This window comes from Epinephelus moara, chromosome 20 (genome assembly GCF_006386435.1).
Source record: "Epinephelus moara isolate mb chromosome 20, YSFRI_EMoa_1.0, whole genome shotgun sequence".
NCBI lineage: Eukaryota > Metazoa > Chordata > Actinopteri > Perciformes > Serranidae > Epinephelus > Epinephelus moara.
This window is the reverse complement of record NC_065525.1, coordinates 45120607-45135076: the sequence shown is the minus strand read 5'-3', so window position 1 is coordinate 45135076 and position 14470 is coordinate 45120607. Positions and strand designations below refer to the sequence as shown.

General features: G+C 39.8%; 1 protein-coding gene across 1 annotated transcript; it reads right to left on the bottom strand.

The window, feature by feature from the left end:
* Positions 1–4377: 4377 nt before the first annotated feature.
* On the bottom strand, positions 4378–13529 carry LOC126407765 (troponin I, fast skeletal muscle-like). Its single transcript, XM_050072957.1, has 7 exons — positions 13192–13529; positions 8555–8587; positions 8191–8227; positions 7879–8007; positions 6560–6649; positions 5884–6060; positions 4378–4627 (listed from the first exon to the last, which is right to left on the bottom strand). The coding sequence occupies exons 2-7, from the start codon at positions 8560–8562 to the stop codon at positions 4532–4534; spliced, it is 537 nt and encodes a 178-aa protein (XP_049928914.1). The 5' UTR covers positions 8563–8587; positions 13192–13529; the 3' UTR covers positions 4378–4531.
* Positions 13530–14470: the final 941 nt, after the last annotated feature.

Here is a 14470-nt window from a genome sequence, read left to right as displayed (position 1 = left end):
ATCCTCCACTTTCTCTTTATGGAAGTGGATTACTGGTCAAACCAATGAGCTGGCAAGGTCATGAAATACAGTACAGTGTCATCTGCCCCCTTTCCTCTGCTCGCCTCATTATAAATAACCCGCCCTTTAAGATTGTTATCTGTATTATCATGTGCTGTCGAGCTTCTGACGGACAGAACGCAGGAAAGTGATTAAACCACAGAGGCATTTTCTAATCAACACGTCATATATTCTTACTTTGATTAAATTCATTGTAATCAGCTGGTTATACAGATGTTTTTAGTCTTTCCTTCAATAATAACTTTTAACAGAGTTAAAAAAAAAAAGCATGATTCAGACACCAAATGTATTATTTACATGTGCATGTCACATTACATGTAGTGTTATATATAGATAGAGACATACAGTAGGTAAAGACTGACATAATGCAGGAAGAAATCTGAGATACAGCAGAGACTAGTCTAACATGAACTAGAGCTAAAATTAATCTGGAAATATTCTATATTGTAGTTCATCAAACTGTTTGATACCGTCAGGATTAAATTAGTTTTATTCTGAGATTTTGAATTTCTTTTCACCTCATTTATTCAGTCTGACATCTTTCTGTTGGATGGTAATTACCTCCACCAAGGAGGTTTTTGGTTCGGTTTGTTTGTCAGCAGGATTACACAAACAAACAAACAAACAAACAAACAAACAAACAAAAAAACCTACTGGTTTAAGGAGGAGGCCATTTAATTTTGGAGTGGATCTGCATTACAGGAATAATACACAAATTATTTTTCACTTTAGTTAATTTTGCAAGATAGTGGGCATTTGGCCTTAGCTGAATAAATGCTATAAATCTAAAAATCCTGCGGATGGTACTTACATTAACTCATGACTAAACAAAGCCAACTTTTAAAATACCATGACTCCATATCACAATCTACACTCTCCAGTACCAGTAATGCTCTGGGGTAGCCTTCATTTACTCAAGCAGTCGGAGCACTCGGGAACAGTGGTTTCATGGGACAACCGGTACAACTGTAACACCGCAACAATTGTAAGGACGTTCTCATGTATACCTACGAAATGAGTAATGCACTAGAATTTGTACGTAACCCACATAATTGTGAGCCAGTAGCCTAATTCAGATATAACCCATGTAATCACAAGCCTGTAATTGTATATGACCCACGTAATCGTGAGCCAGTTTTCGGACGTAAGCAATGTAATAATGAGCCAGTAATTCGTATACAACCCACGTAACAATAAGCCAGTAGGCTGCGATTACCTGACCAATGTGCTAACGGTAATAAAGAAGGAAGTAGAATTAAAAGAAGAAGTCTGCGAAAGGAGGCAGGTTGGGGTGATAGATGGGTCAAACAAACACGTTCTTCCTCCAGGAAACTGGTGCTTGTGTCACGTGTAAAACCAATTGTACTTTGTTTCTTTAATGTACGTCCTCGTGTCGTCACGTTATGTTAAGTACGCAACTTTTTGTTAAGTGTATAACCTGACAACACCGAACTATACGCCTTTCCTTAAACATAACTTACATAACTTTACTTTTCTAAACCAAACCTACATAACTTTACGTTCCAGTATCTAACCTACTTAACTTGACATTCAGTACAAACATACAAAGATTTTAGTAATGGAGCAACTCTTTTCTTTATAGTATTTGTATTACTAATAAAAAAATAAATACTACTAATAAAAGTTGAACTCACAGTTGCTGTTGTTGTTGCAGCCCAACGGCTCTGAAAGAGACTCGTCTGAATACCTGAAATATAAAAAGTAACGTGTAAGACAGAACAGATAACTTCTCCTTGATGTAAAATCAATTATGTGAGTCTATATCAAAAACATGTGAATCTATTAGGTGAAAAAACATAAATGTAACACTTGATTTTAACCCTCCCTTTTTACATTGATAAGCAAAACATTAAAATCAATCAAAGCAACATATAAAACTATAAATTATTTAAAACAGATTTCACTTACCTCAGATCTGTTTCTCTTTTTGTGATTCAGTCGGTACGTTTGACGCTAAACCTCACCAGCAGAAAGATAAAAATACTTAACAGATTTAATTTAAGGGGCCAGATGTTTAAGTGTAAAATTATTAGGGTCTCTCCGTCTCTTTTAACGATGTGTTGAAGATGACACCTCTTGCTGGGAGTTTTATGCTTCAGTCAATCCGTCCGAACCCATTAGAGGCTTTACACATCATAAAAAGCAACAACCACGAAACTTTAGCTCAGTGTTTGATAATGTGTTCACTGCTTTTAACACACAGTGAAAAGACACGGTTATCATTAACGTCCATCCGCCTGTTGTATCGACCTTCATCTTCAACACTCACAGATAAATTGGAAACAAGTTATTAGGTCTTGAAATGCATTTAATTTAGAAAAAATAATTAAATTAACATTTTTAATCATTATTGTTATATTTTGAAATTTTAAAACACTGCACATATTTTTCTTTAACAAGCTGAATTCACAAAATGCAGTTTACATTTGTGCCACCTGAGGGCAGCATGTTGAAGATCAACCCAGTCGCTGAGATAAATGTTGGCATTGTACGTTTCTGTGAACTATGACACATGGTTAGGTTTAGACCACTGACTGTAAAAGTAATGGAAGTAGCCACCGTGACGTCACCCATTGGTTTGTGGACTGCCATTTTGAAGACTCAAGGCTGGCATTTTGGCCATTGCCATCTTGGATTTTTGCAACCAGACATGCAAATATTTGGACGAGAGGGCGGGGCTGTGGAGGAGTTAGGGGGAGCCAGGGGGACCCCACGAATGACGTTACGTCATCAGCGTAAAATTATGGGATTAACATAAAAGTACCATGGTTAAGTTTAGGTAAAGAAACAAGGTTCCAAACACCGGTCTCCTGGGGAAAGTCCCATGTTTTGTGACCTATTCACTGCCTCAACCTGCCTTATTATTATGCTACTGTTGAAATTCAATTAAAAGCCCAGTCCCAATTAAATGCCCATTATCTTTCACTAGCCCAGCGTGGCTACACATTTTGACAACTAAACAGTTTTATACATTCTTCGGATGTATAAAACCAGGTTGTTGGCTACCTCAAATTATGTATCTGTTCCTCGATTACCCTGTAAGTTATTCATATTGCTTTAGTCTGTAAGGGTCCTCAGATCAAAGGAATCAAAAGGCTTTTTCATTCAAATTACTCCAAGTTGTGAGAATTGTTTTAACAGTATGAAGCGGTGTTGTGTCTGTGCCGTAACTCACTCTCTCCCATGAAGCCTAATTTTTATACAAGTAATATTTATACTGGTTTAAATAAATAATTTGATTGTATTTCCTGATCTTTGCTGAGCAACAGTTTTGTATGAAATGAATTTAAGGCCTGTCCCAAATATAGGCCTGTTGATTTCAGTAATTTAAGCAAATAATAGCCCGGGCAAGATTTACAGTATTATAGTTTCCTTGATTTACTCCCGTCAACCCACTGGTCATGTGATTGCAGCCTTCCACAAAACTTGAGCTATGCACAAATTACTGGCTTATCATTACTTGGGATATGTACGGATTTTGGTGAATTACTTTTCATAGGAAAACATACGAACAGTGCTTGAGAACAGCCTGACTAAAGAACAACCTGTTTTGTCATTTTATTGTTTTTAACAGTGGTCTGCAGTTTGACAGGTGTCTCGCCAAGATGTCATGCCAACAACCACCCCCTCCACCTCCCAGTGACAAAATCAACTCACGTACAATGTCACTTAAGAAATGATAATATGATATGTAAACATACAAATGTATCTGTGGTTTGCAAAAACGTACAATGCCAACATTTTCTTCTAGTGACTGGGCTGTGACGATACCCCCTTAAAAAATCAATTGGTAGTGTATCAAACATAATTTAATTTTGTTTATTTTCTCAAAAGTAATCATCATGACGTTGAACAGTTTTGTGTAATTATGGTAATAAACCTCCAGTGTTACCTGACAGTCCCCAAATGATACATCTGTCAGCTGAGCTCTGGGCCTCCGTTTTAGCTTCTAGCTAACGGTAGTTTCACAGCCCGAAAACACTGTTGGAAGTCATTGACCCATTTTCAATAAATTTTAAATATTGATGTAATACTTCAAATTTAACTGGCAAATTCCAAGTACTCTTAATTATCTGTTAGCATTAGCTGCTGCCAATGTGCTCAACTGCTTCCTGTTAGCCCCTGCTGTCATTCAGGCGTTCATAAAATTCATAACAAAGGTAATAATAATAAAAATATGAACTCAGTGGATGGTAAGCAGTCTTCTCAGTAAGCAGTAATGCATTACTTTGTAATGCCTTAAAGTAATTGAATTACTTTTTCAGTAACAAATACCCAAGTAAGCATCACAAAACGTCTCTTTCACCCCATTTATTCAGTCGCAGTTTCTGCAGCTCAAAAAGTGGTTCAGAAAATTAATTTGTGTTATCTAAATTAATCTGATCGGATTAAACCAATCGGTGAAAAGCAGGGACTAAAAGTACTGCAGCTTTGTTGACAGCAGATTGATTTATGCCTCAGCCTCAAACATCTTCTTCCTCCCGTCCATGCCGGCTTTGTCTTCAATGTTTTTACGCCAGTCGCCAACATCTCGCAGCTCCTTCTCCTGAAACACCAGAGACGACCAAACGTCACAGCGGGACCAGGATGTTTCACCAAACTTCATCTTTAAATCAGAAGGTTCAGATCTGAATACTGGTGATCCTACTTTCCTTTGCACTGACAACCTGCCTGACACCAGCCTTTATAATGGTAATCATAAAGAGTCAGTCAAGCCTAGTTCACATTACACGATTTTTCACCGCAATTTTGACATCGCAGAGGATCTTGAGAGCCACCATGGGTCGGAGGTTGCCAGGTCTGCTTATTAGCTGGCTTGTTTCTAAAGTGGAGTTGCATATCTGGGCTTGCTCTCTAAATGTCACCTTTTTCTCTATATATATCCATCTAATAAGGTTTTTAAACGCATGATAGTCGCTTCTTTTGGGCTTGTTTCCAAAGCCGGCAAGCAACAACAACAATGGCGGCATCCACAGGATCACGGGGAGCGCGTTGTGTTTGGACCCAGGCCCTGGAGGTGGATCTGATTCAACACTGGGAAGAATATCCATGCCTTTACGATGTGTCGTCTCCAAGTTTGGTGACGTCACCGTGTTATCTGGGGCTCTGTCGGCGAGGGCTCGGTGGAGAAATCTTGTGGTGTGCACACACACAGGTCATAACACAGTTGGCGAGACTCCCGCTGACAGAAACACACCTCACCAAGTATGACCATTCAAAAGATTACGATAGTCTCTGCGACGCAAAATCAGGGTGAAAATCGTGTAATGTGAACTAGGCTTTAGGGTTAGCTTTAATTCTTTTTCTTACTTCTTTCTAAATGGATTTACTATACTATACATGAACTGATTGTGTTTGTTGTGAAAGACAAAGGACCACACAAATAACACTATAAAGATAAAGGAGGACTTTCTCAGTGGCAACCTTAACCCTCTGAAACCTGGAGTGTTATCCCTTTTTGTGTGCTGCTTTCAGACGCCTTTTGCAAGTATTTAGACCTTTGAACCCTGAGCAGGTTGGTGCCATTTCATTCAACAACATGGGGAAACAAGGTCATGAGCAACTTGGTAAGAAAAGCTAGGGAAAAACTATATTTAGAAATTATTATGTTACATAAATATTATATTTTTTAAGCAGTCTTTCAAAGTGATTTCCTTCTTTGTCTTCAGCTTTCTTTCGTTCTTTCTTTCTTTCTTTCTTTACTAATTTTCTTCTCAACTTATTAAATCTACCATCTGCTTCTATAAAAAAAAAAGCGAGTCCCTTACAAACAGGTTTATAAAAACGAGGCCACCTCCTCACCTCCTCTTTGACCTCCTTCTTGACCTGCTTCAGGTTGGCCCTCAGGTCCAGGTTGACTGTGTGTTTGGAGCCCAGCAGAGCCTTCAGCATGGCATCAGCAGACATACGAACTTTCCTCAGGACAGGCTTCTTGAATTTGCCCATCAGGTCCTGAACTTTGATCTTCAAGTCATCAATCTGGAAAGTGGAGACGGTACAGATCCCAGGACGGATGAAAATCAGGTCCAGACAGGCACAAACAGCTCCAGCGTGCTACTGATGATATTCACAACCTAGTACGGTCTAGCAAAGAATTAAAACCCTGAACACCATCAGCCTTCTTTAGACCATGATCCTGTTTTCAGATTCCAGATGACCTGGTCATTTTGCCTTCCAGTGGTATGAAGGGAGCCACAGGATTTAATTACACTGAAAATGAGTCCTTAAAAATGGAACTAAAGATGTTAAGTTTGTCCTGAGTGTGGGAGCAGAGGAAGGTAATGGGGTCATTAAAATCTAGAGGGCTCACGCTCTGGGCTGCAGGGATGTATTTTAAATCATTGTATACACATTTCCCCAAAATCTAGTGTGACATACTCCCTAACCTTTTACAATAATGTTATGTGACACTGTTTGGAGGCACAGCGTGAGTGTGGAGGCTCCGCAGGGGTTTTATAATTAAATGATAATAAGCTACCTCCTTGTTGGTTTTAGTGACTTTCATATCCAAGTCGTATCGTTCCTCGTCGATCTTGTCGATCTTGTGGTGAATCTCTCTGCACAGCTCCTGGGCACAAACATCAGCAAACTGTCACAACACCAGACATGATGTAGACCAAAAACATTTCCTTTGATAAAGGGTTTCATCTTATACATTTAAAAATATAATCACGCTATTTTCAATATTATGTTGTTCTAGTAACAGCAGTGGATTTGAAGTACTGTATGGGAACCGTATGAAACAGTGAATTTTATGCCAATCGGCCAATATTCCTTGTCTTATTTTACACAATGAATAAATATTACATACACTAGACAGTATTGTGTTTCATTGTCTCCGTCTGCTGCTGGGCCGTCATGAGAAAACACTTCAATTTTTGGATTGTTTCTTTAGGTGTGCGCGACCTTCTGCTGGGCTTTTCTAGACATTAATGTCATATGCACTTTTTGCACTTTCTAAAAATACTTCTATGTCAGTATTAAGTTGCTCATAATGATAGCTCGTTGTTACTTATAACTGTGTTATTATGACAAAGACAAATAAAGAATTGATTGATTGATTGAAAAGCACATGGTTAGGTTTAGGGAAAAAAAAACATCATGGTTTTTCTTAAAATAAATGTTTGTTACTAACATAATGTACCATCATGTGACATATGTCAGTAGCGTAGCATGCTACACATACTAGCTCACTAAGTTGTTATTAAATGACTGGATTTACTTCTGGATTCACACAGGAAACAAACAGTGAGCTCTCAGGTGAAGTCCGAAGTTTGTGTGACCCATCCCCCGACCCTCATGCCTGCTCTTTGCAGATTTTCTCACTCAGAATGTCAAAAAAACCTCTGCCTGCTGCATTTCATACCGCTGCTAAAAGGTGCTTGTGTGTGTCGGTATCTGACGCAAAGGGGCCTCTTGAGGAGTTCGGATTGAGACTGGGTTGGAAATAAAGGCCTGTCTCTAATACACGCCTGCTTCAAATAAAGGCCTGGTACCCTCTGCAGGTAATTTAAGGCCCTGGACAGCATTTGAGAACTGACGTTAAATCTGATCAGTGATCGCGCTCATTGATTCTGTCTTTACTGACATGAAATACTAGAAAGAGTTAAATCACACATTTACATTGAATTCAGGCAGTTTCCACTGATTTTAAGTGCACGTTTTGTCATATTTTGTAAGAAGCTGAAAACACTGTCACTGCCTGTTCTATGGAGAAATGAATACAGTTAACACAATATAAACCCTGTATCATGCATCATACCAAACTCTGAGCCGATGGTGAATCACAGGACGTACCTGCAGCTCCTGCATGGTCCTGGGCATCCTCACAGGAGGACAGTTCTCAGCCATGTACCTCGCCCTCTCCACCTCTCGCTCCTTCTCCTCCTCCTCCAGTAAACCTTTGGCGATGGACAGCATCAAACTCTGCCAGACGACAGAACAGCAGATATTAATGTAGAGTTCTATGTTCTTGTGACTAAAAAGATTTTTGCCAGTTTCTGTGGACACTGTTCGTCAACATCTCACAAAAAATGACCACTTTTATTTTATAGCTCAGTTTGGCTTTGTTCTATACAACACTGTAAAAGATGTAAGGGAATGTTTTACCTTCAGATGATGCTTGCGACTCGACGACATCTTTTTCCTGAAGGGTTTGAATAAACATCCATTTTTTTAGGACAGATTTTTGATTAATATTCTTGACTAATTCAGTATGCAAAGAATCAAGGGACTCGATTCTAGAAAGGTCTTGAAATCTATTCATCTTCATTAGAAACAGTTTTAGGACTTAATAATGGACCTAAGGGGATTACATTTATATATATGTTTGCACAAATGTTTCTGTAACACTTCTTCAATATGCAGAGTCCTGTTGTAAAAACAATATATGGTTCTCCTGATTAAATAATGTAATGTATGTCAATAATAAAATATATGAACATTAAGATGAAAGAGAGACAGAATTACTCACTCTGACATCTTGGTGTTTGTTTGGCGTCACAGCCTGCAGAAAAACACAATTTGACATTTTGACAAAGTGCAAGAGTGTAAAAAAAAAACAAAAAAACAGAATCTCAGAAAAGTGATTAACTGCACAGCTGACGCGCGAGGAGGGCGAGGAGGATCAGGACTGGAATGTCTCTGTCCAGTCTATAAGAAATAATAACTCCACTTTGAGGAAACAGGACACTGAGCATCAGCGGAGGCAAAATCATCGAGGCTAAATTAGGACAAGGATCTAGGGTCCAGTTGTCCCCCCCTGGGCATCCTTGTCATGAAAGGTCTGTCTTCTGGAAGATTATCAGGAAACACCAGATACGTCCTCTGTTGGTACAAACATCTCTGACATGACTGAGACGGACACGTCTTCTCTGAAAATAGAGACTGTGCAGAACAATCTGGATCAACAATCACTGTGTCCAAACCGAAAACTAAAGGCTCTTCAACGCAGGCAAAATGTCTAAAAGATGTTAAAACAATTATTTATCCACCAAGACAAACGTAGAGTTGAGAATAGTTGATGAAAACCAGGGATGTTACAATAATCTTTTGCACATGATCCGACTCCTTTTACACTGAGTGTCTGCTGATACAGAGTTTGATCTAATGTTTCTCATAAGACACAGAGCAGATCCTGATTTTTAACAGAATAAAAACCAAAACAGTATCGGAAATGGATCTGACTTTATGTAGCTGATACTCATCTATTAAGAAATTTCAGAATCAGCACTGATCCCAATTCTTCAGATCGACTTGAGACCTCCAGAGTATACACCTTATCAGTTACACTGACGTTCCCCTCAAAGGATTTTCTCAAAAACGCATCATAACATACCTTAAAGGAGCTCTTTACAATAATTACAAGAGTGTATTTATGATTCAGAGATTGTCTGCACACGGCTCTCAACAGAGTGGTGGCTGAGCCAGCGGCTAACGGTCCTAACAGCTCAAACAGTGCTAACAATAGAAACAGTGCTGACAGAGCTAGCATTTTTATCCAGGGGGGAACTAGTGGGTGGGCGCTACACTTCTGCATCGATGCCGTCCCGGTGGTAACCACTGTTGAGCACAGTGCAGAGTGGCGCTGATCAGTTCTCAGTGAGGGTGCTTTCAGACTGAGATTTGTCTCCTCTGGTCTGAATCAGGGACTCATGTTGTTCCAAAGTTGTATAATTGCCTAGAGTTGGTTCGTGTTCTCACGGCAGCATTTACAAGAGGACCAGATCAAATGCCTTGTGTGAGAAAGCTGCTCTTGATTGGTCAGAATTTCCATGTGGGAAAAATCCAGGAAGTAAAGCAAACGTTGAAGAAGAGTACACTTGCAAGATAAATGTGACACTTTCTAATGTCACAATGGAGGGACAACTACGCAGGTTGATTTTAGCGCTGCTCATCGTGGACTATATTGCTGTCATTGTTCATTTTAGTCAAACCATACAGTTTGAAAACGAGGCGCGGCTCCAACTAGAAAACAATGTTTTGATGCATTGGATGTGCTGAATGTGCATATTAAGGCAGTACAGGAGGAGGTGCACATTAATAATCCTCCAGGACTGTAACATGCTCATGTTTAACCCAAACAATGTGTCATGTGACTGCAGTTGCTTCACATCCAGGTCGGAACACCTTCTCACCACAAACCAACCGCACCAGAGTTCCTTTGGAACCGGACTGAGACCACCTCTTCAAGAAGGTCTCGGTCCGGTTGTTTTGCTGTGTTCACACCTGAGTGTGATTGCTGTGTTCACACCTGCACAAACGAACCGCACTGAGGGGGCAAATGAACTTGAGTTTGACTGAACCAAACCAAACAGGGCAGCTGTGAAAACAGCCTGGGAAACACACATGCATTAACATGCACGTTCATCTGTCTGTCTCCCACAACAGAGAACAGAGAAGCTCAGATTACAACACACACAGAGGGAGTGTGACTTCATTCTCTGCTTAGTGCGCCATTACTCCACAATAAACTTACACAGCAAACAGTGGTTTGCTGCTGTATCACTACTCTGACTTTGAACTGAGCTTCTTTTAGGTCCTGACCCACCAGGCTAACGGTCCACATTTGGCCAATGTCGGGCTGTCGATAAGCATCTGTCGCAATAGTTTTTGTGGTATGTCTCGCACCACTGGCATGAGTCAGCCCGTGTCAGCTTTTTTTTTAGCCAATTCAGCGTGGTGAATCAAGGTCAACCTCTTTAGCAGAAATGGTTCATAATTGTTTGTGCTGTTGTTCACTAAGGTACAGTATATACTTCCTTCTCTCAACATCAGGCTGTGTTGTTGATGTGCTAACTGGCTAACTAGCATCTTGAATCCGTCCTGTCAGTCTTCTGCTTTCCCTTGTTGAATGTCAAATACAGATTATCGCCACCTGCTGGTATGACAACGTATTTACTCTCACACAGTTTTGAGTGTACGTGGTAGTTGGCACCAACATTCAAGTACGTGTTCAAGTGCAACTTTTTGGCCGAGACACAGGTGATATGAGGCAACGCAGCAGTCCGCTTTTGTTGCCACTAGTTCTTTGATTTTTGGTTTTGTGTGTCTTGATAAATACTGATGTTTTTATACACAACCAAGTTCACAATGGAATTTCAAAATCTAAACAAAGAACTTTTGAGAGGGTTTGGAGGCAGTGTAACCAAATCATGTATTGTGTCTACACAAATGTATTTTCAAGAGTTCCCTTTGACAGTTCGTAGCCATATTGTGTTTTGATTGTTAATCGTTGAAGTATCCTGTGTTAAAATTTAATCAGATAACTTGAGACTCATATTTTGTAATTTTAATAACTTGGTGACTTGTTTTATACACAGTTACTTTATACTTCATACTTAATTCCATATTATAGGTTTTGCTGATAAACATAAACACCTCAGTATCATCAGCATAAGTAAATCTTTGTTATCTGTTAAAATGGTGACAGTTCTAAAGTGCTACCTGACTTTAAATATGTGAGACCCCTACTGAGTGATATCTTCATCTTCTCATAATTATTTGGCAAGAAACATAAAACCTGTTTCAGTGTAGCACACCGCAAATTGAGCAATAAATCAGTTTATTGACAAACTATATGAACTTTGCACTTTCATTAAATATACAGCACCAATCTGGCTCAGTCAGCACCTCAGCTTCAGACACCACAGCCAAGAATTCAGACTTTCATACAGTCCTGTATCTCTGAGTGAGCTGGCATCACCATGCCCCAAAGTTAACCCTAAACAATAATATACATTTTTAATTTCAGTGGAGAGTTATAGTGTCCTGCTATGGTGGATGTTTGGTCGGTTGAGCTCCTGAATTCAAAATCTCAAACACAGCTGCCAGAAAAATCACCAGAATAGATGGTGGCATTGTACATTTCTGCAAGCCATGCATATGTTACATCTGTACGTTAAAACACTGTGTTTAACTTGTAGTTATGTTTAGGTACAAAAACCGCTTGATTATGGTTAGGGAAAGATCATGTTTTGGCGTAAAGACTCACTTTTCATGGCACTATCCTGTCAGGAAACGCAGCAATGTCTTGATAAAAAAAACAACTGCTTACCGTGGCACTATTTCCAGTTGAAACACAGTGATGGGTCACCAAAGAACACCCATGTTTGGTGGCTAAAAACTCGCTGGAAAAACAGCAACGGGTTGTTGTTTTTTGGTCTTGAACTGCGACACTTGGCAGGCATCTCATCTAGATGTCCACCTCTCAGTGACAAAGTCAGCTCATACAATACGTTGATATGATTCATATGAAACGTACAAATGTGACTTATTTGTGGTTTGCAGAAACGTACAATGCCAACATTTTCTTCTGGTGACTGGGCTGAAATTTCAGCTCCCGTTGACGTCAGTCCTCAGTCAACCTGTAATACAATTAGCCGCTGACACAAGTTTTCAATCAGCACCACAAACTGTGGACTCATTTAGAGAAAACAAGTCTTTGAGGTCTTATTCAAGCTTCAAATACAAAATGGATCTGATATCTTTTCTCGCAAATTGATTCGATGACTTTGTGTCCAAATTCTGTAAAACACATTGATCTGTTCTGCTGTACCTTCAGACAATGAGCTCACATGTAGATTGTAACTAAATTTACATTATAAACCATGCATGAATGCATTTGTAAGGTAACTGTATTGGAACATAATGCACATTTTAGCTTTTCTATTTCTTGGTCTGTTGACCTGCAGACTACTGTTAGCATGAATCAAGCATGAAGCCAACGACTGTTGCACTGAACAAAGCTGTCAGATTATTAAGTGAGTCAGTCTGAGCTCTGACACATTAAATCTATCCAGACAGTAGGTGGTGACAGCAATAAACACCAGGACTATCACTTTTCAGCTCCAGAGACTATTTACACCAGCACACCTCATCAAGCATCACTTCACACCTGAAGCACCGACCGCTTCACCCACAAAAATGAACCATATTAACATGCAAAAACTCCTCAGTGGACATCATCACCCTCATCAGCACACAGCGACAGTTTCTAACGAGCTGGTTCGTTTTACTGACTTGTTAAACAGTTTAAAAACAACACAGCTCAAAGAAATCAAACAAAAATCCTATTTTCACTCAGCAGAGAAATAAAAAAAGATTTCTCACCTGTTGTTCGAAGACAGAAACAGAGCGGAGCGTCAGATTTGGGAAGCAGCTCAGATTTGGCATTATAAGTTGGTATATATTGCATTCCCCAAAGGCAAAGGAAACCCCATCTTTCTCTTTATGGAAGTCGATTTTCTCACAGACCAATGGGCTCCCCAGCACCTGAAATATTATATCCAACCCCCTCCTTCACAGCTGAATCTCCTCCCTATCTGACCATTATAAATAACCCCTTCCTTCTAGATTGTTTCACTGATTACATTATTCCCCTCTGACCCCCATGAGGAAGGTGCTTGAGAGCCTGGAGGTGAAAACACAGATCAATAAGATGTGACTCGAAACACAGATTAATATCAGACTATATGAACACTGCCAGGCTCATTGTATAAAAGGCTGGGCTGGATGAAGGAGACCAGGGAGCAGCAGTGATGAAAGTTGAGGGGACGGCAGCTGGGAGGGCAGTAAAAGTCAGAGTGCAGTTTCAAGGCGGTCATTTAGGAAACACTAGCTAAGTGGATGCTATTAAGAAGCTGTTAAAAGGAGTTTGGGGGGGGGGGGGGGGGGGTTGTGGATGAAGATCACATGGGATTTTCTGTGAAGAAAGAAAAGCAGGACCATGGGAGTAAAAAGGTCATAACAGAACAGACTTATTGGATGCTAAAGATCTGTTTACCGGTTTATTAGGTCCAAATTTGTTTACAGCTTGTGGTTTAGACTTAAAACCATGTGGCTGGCAGCAGAAAGGCCTCTCGGAATAAATATTGTTTTGATTTACCAGTGAAACAACATGATCTCATCCCTACTCAAAATATTTTGACGCTTTGGCAGAAGCCCCAGCGTCACCATGACACCAGGACCAGTCTTTTGAGTTGTATCTTGACCAGGAATGAGTTAAGACAACTGGATACAGTGTTTGAGGCAGGGCCCATTTCATACCTATCAAAGAAGCCAAAAAAATATTTTTCCGCAGTATGAAATTACCCAGATCTTCCACATCGTGGAGCCCACAGAGCAGGCGCACCGGAGACTTCCACCGGCCGAGCAGCTAACTTCTGCTTTAGTGGGCCGCTTACTTTAATGTGGATACAATACTTTAGTCATGCAGCTGTTTAGACTTTCAAAATGTTTTTAGACCAAATGAACCAAATCTGGATATTAAAATAATAATTAAGTAATTTCGTCGTGGTAATGATGCTCAAAAAACTTACATTAGAGACGAGTGCATCACTTAACGGACCCAAATGTTGTAATCCACATTTGGCAAAAATGCACACTAATG